The following is an 18,864-nucleotide window of genomic DNA, read 5'->3' on the forward strand; positions in this document are numbered from 1 at the left end:
GTATTACCTTTGATGTAGGGAGATGAAGGCTATTACAGGTGTTTTATACAAGTAAAGTAAAACTCTAATAAATGGTTTGCTCGCACAGTTATTACTTTGAAAATAGTCTTTTGATTCAGACTGTTTTTCTTAAAGTATACATGTAATTTTAATCTTACTTTCTTTGACTCCACCCACATGTATTCCATTCTTTCGACTATAAAAAATCAACAAATGTTTCTTAATCATTTTCTGTCTTCATGGTGGTCTCCTATAAAGGCAAAAATATTGTTTGTGTTTGGAGGTGGACATGAAGTTAATGGGCAGCATAATTCTCCCCAAATAAATGCTTTTTCATTTTTGTCTGTTAATCAAGAGTATGTTGATTAAGCTGCTCGTGAATAAAATGTAATGGCCTAGTGATAACAAGATTACCATATATTACTATATTAGTTTATGACAATACAGTGTTAAGGAAGAAAAGTGAAATGTAGAGTGCTAAGTGGTTTCTTTCTGCTCAGTCACATGTCTACATTAAACCTGATTGATCAAAAGTGAAACTGTGGTTTAGATGTAGATTGCTTTACTTGTTTGCCTGTAAAGTTGTTTTATTTTACTTGGAATTCCAAATTAAAGACTTAAAAGTGACTTTTTTTTTTTTTTTTAGAAATCTTACTTTATTTTTACCTTTATATTTCTTAGAATTAATTATCTCATATCTTCAATTCGGTAACAACATTTTATTGAGTATTTACACCCTCCTGGGTTATATGTGGTGTTGTCGTATATGTTATTGTTTTTAAGCCACAAAATAGTTACAGGTTATAATTACAAATAAATAGAAATTTAGGCCCTGAAAAGTTATGTGTTTTCTCTTATTTCTCACAATAGTATGGATTCAAATGTGGATTGTTTCAGTACCACAAAATTATTTAGTGTTTCAAGAATTGTCAGTTTCCTGAATACTTTCTTTGCACATTTTGCATATTTTAAAATATGTACGAAATCCATTGTGAATAATAAATATAACTCTACTTAAAAATAGTAAGGGAAAATTACTTTTAATTATAGACTTTTTCAATAAAAAATACAACTACTATTCTATTTAAAGAATTTTTCTTTAAAAAGGAGGCTGTATTCTTCAAAAGATTGGAAACCATTGTCTTACACCAGAGCATTTTCTTAATTGTTTTAATAATGTATGTAAATAATGAAGAGTCTAATGCATAGTAGCCACAGAAGAGGTACTCATAAGTAAGCTTTGGTTTTTATTGTGTGTTTGTTATCAGAAATATTTATGAAACAGTTTTTTTAAGGAAACAATTCTTAAAGAAAATAACAATGTAATGACAGTTGAATAATATTGATATTGATTGCTATTTTATCTCTCAAGTTTAAGACAAAGTAATAGTGTATATTTCATTATAAAAATTTCTATAATAGTACTTTAGGCATTGTACTATGTATTTCTAGTTCATATTTGTGATTCCATAATTATAAAGGAAATTAATGAAACAAAAGTATTTAATCTTATTTGAGTTCAATAATATAAAGTTTTTTCACTTAAACTTCAACTTGTATGGAATATTCATTAAATATCTGTATTTATCTATCTACCTATCTACCTACTTACGTACCTATTTATTCATTCTAAATTCAGGAATAAACACCAAATGCCAATCATTGAAAATGGCAACCAAAAAAATAAATACATTGCATTTACCTAACTGTTGCTTATTCTCTTTAAAAAGCAGGTAGCGATATTAGATTTTTTTGTTCCCTCTTTCACAACAAACTTTAAGTAGTTGATGGCTTTCTCAACCATTCATAAATTATGTCCTAGATAATTCATTGTGTTGGGTTCAGTATTATCGTCCCACTTGAATGTATTTATCTCAGATATGGAATAAGAACCATAACTTTGAAAGAAATAAATGTGAAACACTCCCTGAAGGCAATGTCTGTCCTCATTATAAGATGTCATAAGTTATTTTCAGAGTCATTCCAAGATGGATCAACTAATATGTCATCTTAATGCCTTTAGCAACTATGGTAGAGGATCCCTAATTGAGGGTGTTAGGCACCAGCTTTATGAACATGTGGCAACCTGGATTTCCATAGTGCCAGTGTTCCTCAGTAATCTATTCCTGCACATTATCTCTAGAAGGAGGCTATTTCTTATCTCAGTACCAAAAATAAACACAATGTTTTAGAGGCAGAGAGATGTGCAGTAACTAGGGGAAAAACTTTTGGGGAATTTCACAGAAAAACAACTTCTATGAAAAATTCATTATATAGATGTTATTATGTAAAATTGTAAAAGAGTTAAAAGTTAATCAGAATATGAAATAGCTAATATGGATACTCCTGAATGAATCACCATCCTTTTAAAATTTTAAATATGCTTTGGAATGATCACGAAATAATAAATGCTCGCTTTGTTTTAAAATGGAGAAAAGTATTAATGAACTGAAAAATTACAATTATCTTACATTTTAGTGATAATCACAGTTGCTATAAATCCATCATAGTTATTCTCTACATGTATACATGCATACAGTTACATAGCTATGTTTTTATGTTTTCATTTTAAATTTCAGTATGGAGTTTTTTTTTCAAGTGGATAGACTGACTTCATTTTCAACGGCTGTCTAGCATCACACAGAAGGGGGATGCAATTTAATATATTTAACCAGATTCTATACATTTAAAATGCTCACATCATATACTTTCAAAGTAAAATATTGTTTTAAATTTGACAAAAGATTTTTTATGTCTCTCTTTTTTTTTGGTAACCGTGTTATAAATTTTATATTTCAAATATGAAGTGTTTTTCTATAGAGAAGGAAATTGAGGGAATGGTATGTCAGATACTGTTGTGTGCCTACCACAGACTCATCCCCTAACCATACCCCTACCCTTCCTTCTTTCTCACTAAGGAATCTCTGATTTGTTCACTCTCCTGTAAGTTGTCCAAGTGCTTCAGAGGAGACTGGATGCCTCTCTGGCCTTGTGATGATAAACCTTTACTGAGTAAATCAACTTGTGGATGTCATTTTCTTGTGTAATTGCTTCGGCATAGGCATGTTAATGTAGGCATAGGCATTGGCTCATTTTGACCAATGTCCTTTCAGGGCTGAATAGAACATCCTTATTCTCAAATTGAGATACAAGACACTTCACATTTTCCCCAATTTTATTTTCTCCATATAATACCTGCAAATGCAGTGGCCTTCTTAGGACCATAGGACAAGATCCAAGATAATATCATAAAATCCAAGTCATGGCCCTGATTTTGTTAACCAGCAGAATTTACCAACTTGAACAAACCCATCTTCTAGTTTTTAATATGTGAGATAATACAACTCTTATTTTAAGCCATTTTAATTTGTACTTGCTGTTGTTGCAGCCTAAATCATTCTGATACAGATAGAAATGTCTTTGTAGTTCTCTTGTATTTATTGCTTTCTGTTGATACCATAATCAGAGCAGGTAGGATATATGCTTGATGTAAGACTCTGTCTAAAGTCACGAATGGACTTAATTCAGCTAAGGCAGTCCAACAAGCCTCAGTCTCAGAAGTGAGAAAAGAAGCATCTAGGAAGAGAGGCAACTGTGAGAATTATTGGTCTTCAGTCACTGTCATGAGTGGGCTTTCTTTCATAGTTTGTTATGAGCACCATTTCTGTTATATTATCCTCATAAAGTAGGAAGATAACTAAAATTATTATTTCATATCATAAAAACTTACTGTACTGTTTGAAAATCTATGTATAAGGACAGAGACACAAAAGTTCACTTCTCTCTGCTGCGTATTCATGCTTGAAAGTCTTTTTTAATATATATAAAAGGTTATGTATACTTTGTTCATATGAGCATGTGCACATTTATCAGTTTATTTTCATTTAGCACTTTATTAAAAGCAAATATGAGAAAGCCAAAGGCATTTTCCCCACCTCATCTCATGTTGTTCTCTGTATGGACCTTGATGTTAACTGATTTCAGTCATCAACATGAGCAAAATTCCTTGTTCTTCTCAACTCTGTTTCTCTATTTAATATTATTTCTGTTTTTCTCATACATCATTTTATTTGTAAATACCACATATTGACAAGAAAAAAACTAAATGACTGAATATAACATCATTCATCTTAGCCCTGTTGTGCAGATAGGACAGTTTTGTAGCTCAGGGAAGAAAATAATGCCTTGTAACATTCTTAGGAAGCATAATGAATTAAGTCTGTCTCTGACTTGAATGAATGAATGAATGAATAGTCCTGGGAAATAGATTGGTATAGTAATATCCTAATTATTAGCAAAGTGAATATAGTCATCTTAAGAAAAATACATATGAAATGTATACATATAAAATATTACTTCTTTTTATTTAAGAGAAAACAAGCAATACCTCTATTTGCTATATATTCAGATAATGAATGCAGACACACACACTGATTTACATGGTTAACCATAAATGCAAGTAAAGAATGTTTAGCTCAAAAATGCTGCCCCAAGTAGATGATGATAAACTAATACAGACGCAATTACAGTTATTTTTAAATGAAAAGCTTTTCATAATTCTATATAGCTATTGTTATAACATTCAACTACTACAGGAAGATTATAGCTTAAAAATCACTAACACAGAACTCAGGACTGAAATGCTTTTCCAAGCAATGTGTGTGAACATGTTAATTTTAAAAGTACATTTTCATTTATTTTGGACTCATAATTCTATGAATTGTACTCATGTGTGTGACATAGCTAATCATTTCATTTTTGAAATAGCTCCATGAATATTCCGTGGATCTTGACTGATGATTATGATAATTTATTTTACCAAATATTTGCCAGAGATTGTATGGATTATTTGGGAATTGGACTTCTTTACAAGACTACCACATTTTCAAACATATTTTTAAGGTAGGCCTTAGATATAATCACAAGGGTTCTTTTAAGAGGAAATCAAGAAGCTCAAAGAAGAGAAGGTGATGTCATGTCAGAATCAGTTAGAAAAGGTGATGTGATCTGGGGCCACAAGCCAAGAAATGAGGGGGAAGCTGGAAATAAAGGAAGAAACAGATTTTCCCCAGAGCCTTCATGTGGAGCTAACCCTGCCAACACCTTGCTTTTAGCCATAAGACTCATTGTGAATGCTTACTTCTAGACCTAGAAGAGAATATATTTGCATTGTTTTAAGCTACAAAGTTTGTGATATTTTATTCCAGAAACAACAAGAAAACTAATATAGCACCACCCTAGTTTCTACAGAACTCCTCTCATCAGTTGGGTCATGTTTTCACTTGGTTGTGTCAAATTCTATTTCTCTAATGTAAAGGAATATTTGTGAAATTACATATGAAAGAATATAGAAAATGGAAGACTTGAGGTGATTCTAGAGAATCATCTTGTGAATCATAGAACTTGGTTTACATGCATTGTCACACTGTAAGATCCTGCAATACTTTTAGTTTATGATTTAGTATTAGTTTCCTCAAAAATGAAAATATCAATTTTGGGGGCTTATGACCTGTGTTACTTTTCTTACATTGCCACTGAAATTGTGGACAACATTGAGAAAATTCTTTCTAAGTATATAACTACAATATAAGGATGATTTTTGTTTGTTTGTTTGTTTGTTTTTTGTTTTTATTTTTAACAAAGAAAAAGAGAATTGTTTTATTGATTGACACTGAGCAAAATGCTGTTGGTATTCACACATTAACTTATATTTTCCTTTGTTGCTACATTCTATCCTGAGAATAAAAAACTCCTAGTTATCCTGATTACCTAAACCATTTTCAGATTGTAAACATTAATGTATTGTGATGGTGGTGCCTTATTTTTTTTTTTGGCCTTAACAGATGTCTTTAAAATGTTTTCTTAGAGAGTAATGCCTTATTCTTATATGATTTTGTCATATTTTCGATGCCATAAACTGTGGGAATGCTAAATGTGTGTTTTTATCACATATGTTTTTGTATATCAATTGATAAGTACTAATATAAATTCATATGAATAATTTTGCTAACAAAAAAAGACACAAAGCACTTATTTTTTACACTATCATATCTTGTCATTCCAGTGATTTTCAAGAAGTTTTATATATTTGCATGGATGAAGCATCAACTGAGAATTTTCTTAACATTCTCAGGAATGGCTTGTTTCTACATACTGATTTTAGGGTATAATAAGAATATGTGATTGAAGGTTTTTTAATGGAGAATCCTGGAGGATTGCACCCCCAGTACATAAGTACAGCAATATTTTATTGAAATTATTTTAATGGTACCATGTTATGTAACAAGAGCTGTGGAACCAGCCGGCATCATAATTATATGTCTATTATGTGAGAATATTTTAAAGTGCAATTATATTTAAGACTTACTTTTATATGCTTCATCTGTAAATATATTGTAACTAAACGTGAAATAACGGGCTGCTAATTTTTATCTGGATAATGGAAGTTAAAACAAACATCACTAATTAAATTTAGCAGAAAAGATGCCAATTAATTTATTTTATATATAATAACATCTGAACAGTTGATATGCAGCAATATCATTTTGACTATTAAATGCAGCAATACCATTTTGACTATTTGCTACAGTATGTTTTGGCAAGTAGAACTTTTTTCCCAGAGATGACTTTTTCATTATCATACTTAACTAATTTTGTTCTTACACTGTTATGAACCATATTGGAAGGAATAAGTTAGCAGCAAAAGGTTACTGATTCTGTGATTATGCGTGTCTTCCTGGCAGTCATTATATCACACCTTTTTAAGTTAAACTATATTGCGTTAAAATTACTGCTAATAACTAATAGCATTCAGTATATTAAGTAACATTTATTAAATAAACTTCATCAATAGTCGGCAACTGTACTTAAGTGGGAAGTTTATATGTGGGTTGAATTAAAATGGTGTATTTTTGTTTTTGTTTTTCTTTTGGAATAGTCTATGTATAAATAAATATTCATTCATGCTATTTTACTCCTTCTACCTTATGTTCAGAGATTTATCTTTACGATTGCTGCGTGCCAATTTGGATTGAAAGGGCTTGGTTATGTAATGTTAATTTAAATTCAGAACTTCCTTGGAACGCTGGATCCACACCATTACTGAGTGAATCCTGGGCCACTTAGATACTTCACAGCTGTTATTTACCTCATCAGATCATCACAGTACTCCTCAGAATGTATCAGAGTGAATTCAATCAGTTTCCCAGAGTGACTCACGCTCTCACAAGACAGCAGTATTGTGTTTTTCAGGCTACTGTTCTGGAGTCCAGTGACTGTCATTTGATTACTCAGAGTCTGAAAAGTTATTTAACATCTTTGTACCTATTACCTCCTTACCTCCTCTGTAAAATTGGGAGTAGCAATATTCATCTCAAAAAGGAAGTAACAGATAGTATACTATATGTGAACATGTTCTCTAAGTTTTAAGGGTTATACAGATAAAGGGCATTCTTACTATAAATATTAGACTTATCTTGGGGTACCCCAGGTAAATTAGTTTACATAAAACTAATTACTTGGCTTACAGTTTTTTAAAAAAATATGAATCTCTTTTTTTTCCTATTTCTGCTCTCAACCAAAAGATTATGTATACTTTTCTGTGTCAATGCTTCTGTATTGTAACTTTCACTCAAAAGACTCAGTCTACCTGGAATGAAGTGTTCTTCATTCTGAAACAGATGACTAATGAATGTTAGTAATAACAATGATGATAACTACAACAGCAAAATGTATACCTTGTGCATGTATATGACACTTAACAATTTTTCCAGTGCATTTTTATAAGCGCATCGACTTTGCGAGGTAGTAAAATGACCTTTATATGATGTATGTGAACACTGAAGCTGTAAGAGATTTCTTTGAGAAGTCTATCTGGCATTTGAGTGTGTTACCTGCTTATGTTTTATTTGCCAATTATTATTTGTAGGAGTAGAAATCTTTATCACACGAAGTTTCTGATGAAAAGAATTTAAAAAGTTTATCACTGTAAATAAGCTTTAATACTTGTATAAAATTATGATATTTTCTCTGTGACTGTTGAATATATTATTTCAATCTTTTCTCATCCTTTTATTGTGGGCTTTAGAAATATTTTTAACATCATGAGGGGGAATAAAAAAGCATAGATAATAGATGCTTCGATGATCCCTCTTGCGACCAAATCAAAGTTGGGACAGAAACAGGGAGCAAACAGCAAGGAAAGTTGTTTGGGGTCTAGACGAACAAAAGCACTACGATTAAGGAGAGAAATAATTAGTCAACCTGCAACAGTAGAAGGTAGGAGGGGGAGCAGATGCAAAGCTGCTGGATCTTGAGCAACTGAGTGGGACAGAAGCTGCAGAAGCAGCAATGGCGCAGCAGACGCCTCTGAAAGGGGCTATGTCCACAAGTGGACATTTGTGGTGACAGAACTGCTCACTCTGACAACCAGCACGGATCAGGGCTGCTTGGGATGCGGGGAAGGCACCAGAGAGACACTGAATTGTCAGAATGAGGGCCAGAGGTGATTCTCTCTCCCAAACAGAAGTGCTGGCAGTATCTTCGTTCCTCTGTTGAGCTCTCCATCCTCCCAGTGTGCAGAGACAGTGCTACCATAGCTGAGACATCATCAAACTGGATGACAGACTTCGCTCCACCCAGAGAACTCCCTGAAACTCTGCCTGCCCCAATTCACGGCCTCACCCAAGCCACATCCAGGTGTGTCCTCTACAAGTCAGGTGCTCCTTGCTGAGCAGTGCCAAGACTTACACTGGTGGCAGCTGGCCTCAGTTTCTCGTGTGGTTTCTTAAGGCAACTATGAGCACAGCATCTGTGGATTGCTTGCTGAATCTTAACAGATAGCCCTGGAGGGACACAGGCTAGGGCTAAACTTGGCCTGCAGCTGAAACCCTCCCAGGACTATGCCACTGGACACCTACTACACAAAATTGTGCTAGTTAGACCAAGAGACTTAGAAACTTTGCTTAGTAAATAGAAACAGACACAGAAAGGCAGCCAAAATGGGAAGACAGAGAAGCAAAAGCCATATGAGAAAACAGAACAGAGATCTAGGAATAATGGAGTCAAGCAATCTAACAGATGCAGAGTTCAAAACACTGGTTATAAAGATGTTCAATGAACTTAGGAGAAGTGTAGATGAATTTAGTGAGAACTGTAACAAAGAGATAAAAAACATAAAAATGGAAATGGAAATTATAAAAGGGAACCGGTCAGAAATGAAGAACCCATTATCTGAGATAAAGAATATATTAGAGGGAATAAACACAGTGGTTAAAGAGGATCAAACCACTGATACGAAGGACGGAGAAACCAAAGACAGTAACAGCAAGAAACCAAAGCTATAATAATAATTTAAGGGGCCTATGGGACACTATTAAATGTAAAAATATCCATGTCATAGGGGTACCCGAAGGAGAACAAGAAATTGAGCTATTCGAAGTAATAATGATGAAAAACTTTCCTAACCTGGTGAAGAAAATAGACATACGACTCCAGGAAACTCAAAGAGTCCCAAGAAAGAGGAACCTACAGAAGCCCACACCAAAACACATCATAAATAAAATGCAAAGGTTAAATACAAAGAAAAAATCTTAAACGCAGCAAGAAAAAAGCAGTTAGTTACCTACAAGAGAGAACTCATAAGACTCAAAAGAAACTATGCAGGACAGAAGGGCTTGGCACAAAATATTCGACGTGATGAAAACCCAGGATCTACAACCAAGAATACTTTATCCAGCAAAGCTATCATTTAGAGTCAAAGGACAGATAAAGAGCATCCCAGAAAAAAATAAACTAAAAGAATTTATCATCACCAAGTCAGTATTACAGGAAACGTTGGAGAGACTTCTTTAAGAAAGAAAAAACATGCATCAAAAACAGGAATAAAGAATAGTAATAACTACATTTCTATCAAGAAGTACCTCAAATGGAAAAGAATTAAGTGGTCCAACCAAAAGATAGAATGGCTGAATGAATAAGAAAACAAGACCCCTACATATGCTGCCTACAAGAAACTCACTTCAGATTAAGAGACACACACAGACTAAAAGGAAGGGGATGGAAAAAAGATACTGTCTTGATGGACCTACAGGGTATTGTGCTGAATGAAATAGTCAGATAGAGAAAGACAAATATCACATGATTTCATATACATGTGGCATCTAAAGAACAAAATAAACAACAACGACAACAAAAATGGAAATAAACTTATAAATACAGAGAATATTTTGAAGGCTACTAGATTGGAGGGGGGTTGGGGAGATGGCAAAAACAAGGCAAAGGATTTTAGAGGTAAAATAGATGTTGCAGAATAGACATAGAGATGTAGTATGTAGCATGAGGAAGATGGTTAATAAGTTTCAATAAATATGTAAGGGGGAAGAGTACTACATTTAGTGGAGTAATCATTTTGTGAGTTATGTGAATCTCTGATCACTATGCTGTACAACTGAAACTGGTATGTTATTGTATGCTAACTATAATTTAAAAAAAACTCATTGAATTGTACAATGTAAATATGAGCAACTAATTGTCTTATATTTAAATAAAGTTGGAAAAAAGTTTTTAACATCAAAGATACTGAAAATCACTTTTAATTTATGTTTCTTTTAGAAGTAAATAATGGAAGATCTGAGTTTAGAGCACATGAGAACATTCCATTATTTTACTTTTATCATCTGTATTATTTTAGAATGAATTTACTTTAGACAATTTTGATATAACTGTAAAAGTACTCTTATGGATGTCAATTGTTCATTAGTCTTTAATCTAATATTAAAGTTGACTTTGTTTTGACTCACAGTAACTGAAATCATTTTTTTTTAAAGAGCTTTAAACTCCTGTTTTCAAAATGTAGGTAGTCTTTAAACAATCAATTTATAATGTACCTATACAGAAATAATATTTCAAAGATTGTCTGCCTTTCTTTTTTGATTTTTAAGAATCTTAATTTTTAAAAATCACTTGATATAGATAAGTAATAGAATACTAAGTTATTTTGAAAAGGGAATGTTATAAAGCATCATTGTTTTCTATGGAACATTGATGATAATGGCTGAATATATTATTGGTATAGCACATTTTGGATTGTATACTTTTTCTCATACACTATCTCATCAATTAGAAAGCTTTTTTGACTCATCTTTTGCTAATGTTGAGATATTTGGGACTCACAGTACTATCTAATATTTATAAAAAATGGTTGCTCGTTTCAATTTTCTTACATATACATAAATAATTAGTATTTTTAAAATTTAAATAATGTGTAAATAGGTCAATGTGCAGGTTAGGATAACTAGATGGATGAATAGAAGGATGTGTGTAGTGTCTATATTATATTTTTATCTAGTCTGTACAAATATAACCGTTTGACGTTCCTGTTGATTCAAGATAACTTTCTGTGAAACAAACACTTCCATTTTTGTAAATTTTAACCTTTATACCCTACTCATAAATGAGTAGTAATCTGATTTGTTGATATCAAATGTTGATTGTTTAAATAATAAAGGATTCATAAATGGCTGTCTGTATCTGAAAATTACAAGAATGGACACAGCTTCTAAATGAATTTTACTGTTACGTCTGTAGTAATAAAAAGAAAAAGTTGATATAGGAAGTAAATAAAAGTAAACCAAGGACTGGAGATCAACAATAATATTATACTTACAGAATATTTACATATCATCAAATTTTATTGTGTATATTTCTTTCAATTTCATTATTTCTACTTCAAATGCATTCCTGAATAGCTAATAGCTAATTTTCTATAATAATTATGGAAATAGCTCAGTTTATCTAGATGCTCATTGTATAATATCTTGAGATAGATTTATGAGTTTATGTTTTCAAGGTGTGATGTGAAAATTGTATTCCTTTAACTGCAAGTCTTTTAACTTGAAACAGCTTCTTCAAATGGGTTTTCTATGTAATAGGAAAGTTCTGCTATTTTTTTAAGTTCTATTGTTTTTAAAAGTTCAGTACACGAAAATATCAAGCCCCTATTTGCAATGCATGTGTGAAAACAGCCACATTTACATTAATGTATTATATAGTTGTCTGATACCCATCCTCAGACATTAAATCTATACAAGAGAACTTTAGAACATGTTGACCTTCAGGATTAACCATTATGCTAAATTGTCTGATGAGTATGGAATATAGACTTTCATTAATCTTTCACTGATAACACAGAATATGTTTTTCAGCTTAAGACATTCACTAAAGAATCTTTTAATTTTGGGACTAAATAAAATCCTCAGTAAGCCTGACAAATGGTAGCCTCGAGTAAACACAAAACATTTTTACTATTAATCAAAATGAGTTCTGCCCTAAATGCTCCCTATCCTGCCAGAATCCTAGCAAGGATTCAGAGGTATAGGTTATATCAGAGAATGAAGTGTTTAAGAAAGTAACAGAAAAATCTAGCCCTGAGTTATAATATTTCTGAGATAAATCAACAAGAACATATACAGAGGCTAACTAGAATGTCTCATCCTATACTCTTAGAGTCAATAATTTGAGTGGGAAAAAAACATGATTTTCCCACAGAAATCTCTACTAATTGATAACTTATTGAATCTAAAAAGTTTCTTAGTAAAATTTACCATAATGACACTGCTCTGAAATGGGTATTTTTTTCAGAGTAGGAATCAATTTCATTACATGTGTATTTGCCCATGATTAAATCATGGTAGCCCTGATCTGTTTAACCCTGTTGCCAAGAAAGATACTTTGTATTTCTATTTCAATAGTGGTGTTTGATTATTCTCTTTGGAGATTTAAAGTTATTTTAAATTATATGATATTGGCATTTGTGAACAGCATTCTGTAAGTTTAGTGTCATTATTTGGCTAAACATAAGCAAATTCTTAAAAATGATTTTACTTACTTTTATATTAAGTACAAATTATTTTATATTATATTATTTAAATATTAACTTTCTACCCATGTTTTTAGGTTTGGCTCAAAGCTTTCAACACCATATTTACACTGTCTGTTAAAAAGGAATGTCATGAAAATCAGTGAATTTAATTTAAAACTAATAAAATAATGCAGTTACATTTTCTTAATTTAGTTTTGAAATTGGAGTGAGTCTTTTCTACCAAATAATTCTTCTTAGCTGTCTTCACCCTGGCAATATCCTATAGACCAGTTAATTTTGCTTAAGTAGTGTTTAACTTCTAACTCAAAATCATGCTGTATTCAATCAAATATTAAATTAGTTAATATGAGTAAACTGAATGAATTGATTTTTATGTCTAGCTTATTTTAAAGTATACTACAGAATTTCCTTAATAAGTTTAAAATACTAAATTACCAAAACCTTGTTTAAATATGTATAACAAGAACTAACATACAATTAGTAATAAAATACAATGTTGAGAATGATTTAACTGCATAAACTTATTTCTCTTCTTTTAACTTCAGGTGCAATAACAGAACCCAGTGTGCAGTGGTGGCAGGTCCTGATGTTTTTCCAGACCCATGTCCGGGAACCTATAAATACCTTGAAGTTCAGTACGAATGTGTCCCTTACAGTATGTATATTCCTATGATTTTCTTATAAAAAGAAATTATATTAAGCTTTGTTTTGCATGCATAGACAAAATATTCTCTATGAAAATGTAAAAATAATTACATAATTATATGAAAAAACAAAAATTGGGTTATTTACATTTTTCAGTATCATAAATTCTCCCCACCACGGGAAGAATTAGATATTGCTTACATGATCCTGCAGTATTTAATTTCGACCAAACATTTCTGTGCATCGATTCTTATTCTAAAATTTTTTCTTAATGCAAGAATATGAAACATTTAGACAAAGGTTGAAAAGTGGTAAGCCACTAACTATTACATTCCTCCAGGTCCAAGAAAAAGGCAGCGTAAGTAAATAATATACTTATGTACATAGTGGTATAGAAGATACATTTTTTTATTTTATAGAAGCAATTATATCTAAACTTTTGTGCTGTCAACGTTCCAAGGAATAAAAATGTGTTCATCAAAAAGGAGCAGACTGAAAAGAAAATGCAAGGATTACATGAACTAAAGCACTCTTAGAATGTTTATTTTACAGCCTCAAGAACTGTCTTTGCAGTCTTTATGCCAGATATGATATATGCCAACAACTTTTTTTTTTTTCAAGAATAATGAAGAATCAAACAATCAAAAATGAAGTATTTCTGACTTTTTACCCAGGGGAAGAATCACCATCTCAAATAAAAATATTTTTGAGCCACCCAGTTTATTATTCATGAGTTTTCTTAGTGAAGATTCCTTCAGAAAATCCTCTATTCTCATATTAGATATTCAGCTGATCCCAGAGGTATAAAACACTTCAGATCATAAACAAAACCCAGGTTCCAACTTCCTCTGACATCGCAAAAGAAACAAAGTATCTAGGGATCAGCAAGTTGACTGTGCCAAGAGATAATTCTAGGCTTGCCTCATTTTTGCTTATTTAGTCGGTAGCACATTACTCATAAAATGTGCATTCTTCAGAGAGCCATTTGGCCAGCAAGAACGAATTGAAACTTAAAAATAATAATGAAAACAATAGAGAAAATTTCATTTTGCTTTATTTATATTGTGTTTGATTAGAGGAAATTTAGTAAAGTTGTATAAGCTAATTTTTTATTGTTAGGAAAAAAAGCAGTGTGTAGGTTTTATTGAAATCTCAACTGAGGTTATGCTTCTTACATTGTTATCTCAGCGACCTTTCTATGAAAATTTGAATATCGTACTGACCATTTATTGTTTATCAGTGATATTTTAAAGAAATAACATTTGAAGGTCGTTTTGGAACTGTGACAATTATATTTGGATTGCATAATAAGATTTTGTGAAAAAATGTAGAATTGCTGTTTCCAAAAGCATTGTATAAAAATATACATTAAGGTATAATTCATTTTCAAAGACAATTTTAAGACATTTAAAATCATATTTTGAAACATGAAAGCTAAAATAGGAATGTCAAATTATAGGTTTTTTCACAATTATTAAAAATTGAAGAATTTCACAGCTGTTTCTTTAGTTTGTTTGTTTGTTTGTGTTTCTTCAGAGTGTCTTTGTGGATAGCTCCTCTGAAATCTGCCAAACTCATTCTGAAAAATCATCTGCTTAATTAATTTAATTAAAAATAAGAACTGGCTCATACACTCTTGCATAAAAGGATTATGGTTTACCACAGCTTTCGTTTCCCTCATAAATTTTCATAGATGGACAATTTGATTTTTAAATATCTTATTTTGTAGGTTTCTGATAATCCTGAATATTTATTCATTGTGTTCCTTTTATATTAAAATATTTATCTGATTTTTTCATTAAAAATTATAAACAGGTTCAACCACTTGCCAGCTTATATACCAGTTTAATTTATATGGTGCACATAGCATGATTGTATTTGTTTAAATTACCTTTAGTATGTTTCAGTTAAAAATATAATATATAATTGGGAATTCCTTTAGTAAACTGAACTTGATTTTAAAAGAAAACAAACCAAAATAAAATGTAAACCATTAAATAAACAGTAGGGACTCATTTAAAAAATAGATTGGTTTAGTAGAAAGATGACCAGAGATAAATACGCCTGGGTTTGGATTACGATCCGGTTACTTAACAGAAAATCTGAGTCCTTTAGTTCAGGTAAGCTATAGAATTTTTCTGAATCTCACCTTATGAACCTTTTCTGTAGTAAGTTGTGATTTCGATTAACATTAAGCTATCTTTCTTGTCTCTAGCATAAAATACACACGCTTTTCCAATACAGAAATAAACCCACTTATTTATGCTAGCGATCATTTATTGACTCTATGTGACATTTACAACTTGGATTAAATGTTTACATACATTATTTTATTCTCACAATATCCTCCCTGTTAGATATGAATATAACCATTTTACTGGAGAGGAAACTGAGGCTCCATTGGATAAGCAACTATCTCATGTAAAATGTAGAATAGCTAGAAAATGGTAGAGCCAAGATTTGAGTTTGTTGTGAATACATATTCTTAAGGACCTAACTAGATTTTTCCATAGATTTTTTTTCTTATATTTTCATGAGTTATTCTATCTTGTTCAATGTTTAACTCATAATTTTTACCAGTACTGTAATACTATATGGTGAAAGTAAGGGCCCAGAACCTTTTCTTTTTTAAATTTTTTTTCATTTCTTTTGTACTTACTTTTAAGGGGTTTTTGTATTCCTTTCTTAAAGCAAATGAATCACTGGAAACTTTTTGTTTTTCATATACATAATAAAGCTCTATGGCATAAACTAGATTGTGCCGTAAAAATACCTCCTACTATTTAGAATAAGGCTATTATATAAGTAATAAATTAAGAAGTTTTTAAATTACCTGTATTATAAGAGAAAATCCTTATACATAATATGCTTGTTAAAAGATCCCTATTATTAGAAGATAAGCTTCAGATTTAGAATTCATTATTAATATTTGAAAATTTGCTAATTGAACAACTGAATAAACAAGGAAATAATGTTAGGTTCTATTTGTTACACAATTCAGTAATATCCATTTTTCATTTTGAATTTAAGATGCCAAACTTAACTATTTATAATGATATATTTATTATTTATGAATATTTTCTTTTTAATATTGATAGGTATAAAATATTATTGATATTTTTTCCATATACATGCTTTCTATATGTGTGCTTCCATGCCAATATTAATTTTTAAGCTGATAATTTTATATGGAAAAAAATAGAAAAAATTGAAATATGGAATTATAGAAAAACTAAAATACATTGGAAAACATCAATATTAATGAGATTTATCGATATTAAAAGTAATATAGACAAAAATTCAACAAAGTTCTTTGTATCACATAAGAGAAGCAAAGTTAAAAATATCTAAGTTAAGTTTGTAATAATTTTTGCACAGATATTTAGCAGTCAGTAAATAGCTATTTAAGTGAACAATAACAATTTTAGAAAGACCTTACACTGACTTAAACCAATAATATGACTTATGAAAAGATGCTGATAGGAAAGAAAGTAAGAAAAATTAGTGATTATAAACAAGTTTGTGAAGGTCATCCTTGAGTGTCTTGCACTCGTTTTTTCTGAATCCCTAAAGTTAATCTTTTCTAAGTCTTAACTTCTTCCTGCTATGTGTATTTTCTTGTTTGGGTTCACAGGTACCCTGTTTGTAACCAAATTTGGGACAGAAGAAACAATAATTTTCTCTGTTCCTGTCACACTTTAGTTCCAGTGTGACTTTCATAGCCTTTGTGTTTTCTTTTGAGGTTTGATTTTTCTCCTTTCTTATATATTCCTCCAGGAGATGACCCAAATATCCCAGAGGTTAAACATTAGCATTTACTAATCCCATGTTTTTGCTCTCCCATATTCCTTCTTTTCACTCCACTCCCGTCCATTCTGGCCTGATTTGGTATTGAAATTGTTCTACATCTTCAAGTAGAACTTTCTTCATTTAGCCAGTTTACAGGGATGACTTGTGTTAGGGAGATGACAGTAAAAGAACTAACCACCTACATAGAGTTTTTCTGAGCAAAGAATCTCTACTTTGCATCCTGTTGACAATTTGTCTTTCTTCCAAGGCATACAATTTCATACACATTCAACTCAAAAAGAGCTTGTCTTTTCTCATAATCTAGCCTTTCTCTTTAATTCTTTGTTTCTTCCTTTCAGAAATACAAAGCACATATTATTCCAGCAATTTTCTATCATGGTGGATGTTCTTAAAAAATAGAGGGAGGAAGCATACAGTTTTGATAGCTACGAGAAATGAGTACTTGATTAAATCAATCTTATGTTGTAGCGCTTGCAGGCTTTCTCACCATTAGCATTAGCCATCTGAAGAGTTATGTAGTTGGTCATCTTTATGGAAATACATGCAAAATGATTATTATTGGAATATTAATATTTATAAATAATTATATAATCTTTTAGACTTTTCTACTATAAAAAGTATTATACTTTCAGCATTTAAACTAAAGTCTTTTTTTAATTATAAATAACTAAATACATTTTTGCAACTAATGTTCAGATGAATGCATATTTTAATATATGCATACTTTGGTTCCTACTCTGTAAAATATTTTAAAACTCTTTGTGCTGAAATTAACTCATATGTTTAATTTTTAAAATATAATAGAACTATCAAGATATAATCTGATTCCCATTGCCTCAGTACCTTTTCCACCTTCTGACATATAGGAAACATTAAATTGATTGAGAGAAAATAAAGGAAATTTATTCAAAATGGCTCCTCCAAAAGTATTATGTTCATTGCTAAAATGCTAAATACAAGAAATTCTTGTCTACAAACAAGACTTTATTAATTCAAATGGAAGATCTATGATAAAATATAAATTATATGAATTTTAGTTTCTCCAAATTGCTTGTTGATGATTGTACTACCCAGTTTTTACTAGTGAACAATTCATTGTTCATACCTTCTGCACTTCCATAATATTAGCAATTATTATCCCTTAAATATTACTCTCTCTATGAGAGAAGTGCCAGTTATCTGAATTATATTTTTTAGAATGATATTTATAACTAGAGCAACAGAATTCCTTTTTTTTCCTCCGCTTTTTTCCTATCAGTTTCTTTCTTCTCTGTCAAATAATTTCTCTCTTCCTTGTGGTATCTTGCACCTAATAGATAATCCATAAAGCTTTTACCAATGGATCAGTGATTACTTAGTAGTTAAACTTTGTATACCCACAATTATTCATAAAATTTGCTATCAGTTTAGAAAGCAGGAATGGTAGATGGGCTATATTTTCTTGGAGGTCCTTCTCCTAAACTCTCTCTGTCTGGCTGTTTCATATGTTCATGGAAATTATTCTTCAAGACCTCCCTCTTTCATCTTCT

At 31.1% G+C, this 18,864-nt stretch overlaps 1 protein-coding gene across 13 annotated transcripts in view; it reads left to right on the top strand.

The window, feature by feature from the left end:
- Positions 1-18,864, top strand: part of ADGRL3 (adhesion G protein-coupled receptor L3) — a 726,915-nt gene that overhangs the window by 409,105 nt on the left and 298,946 nt on the right. For all 13 annotated transcript variants that reach the window (XM_039845304.1, XM_039845303.1, XM_039845307.1 and 10 more), the window contains one exon: positions 13,426-13,535. In XM_039845304.1, coding sequence (XP_039701238.1) covers positions 13,426-13,535 — 110 coding nt within the window. The remainder of the gene's footprint in view (positions 1-13,425; positions 13,536-18,864) is intronic.

The sequence above is a fragment of the Pteropus medius genome, unplaced genomic scaffold (assembly GCF_902729225.1).
Source record: "Pteropus medius unplaced genomic scaffold, Ma_sr-lr_union100, whole genome shotgun sequence".
NCBI lineage: Eukaryota > Metazoa > Chordata > Mammalia > Chiroptera > Pteropodidae > Pteropus > Pteropus medius.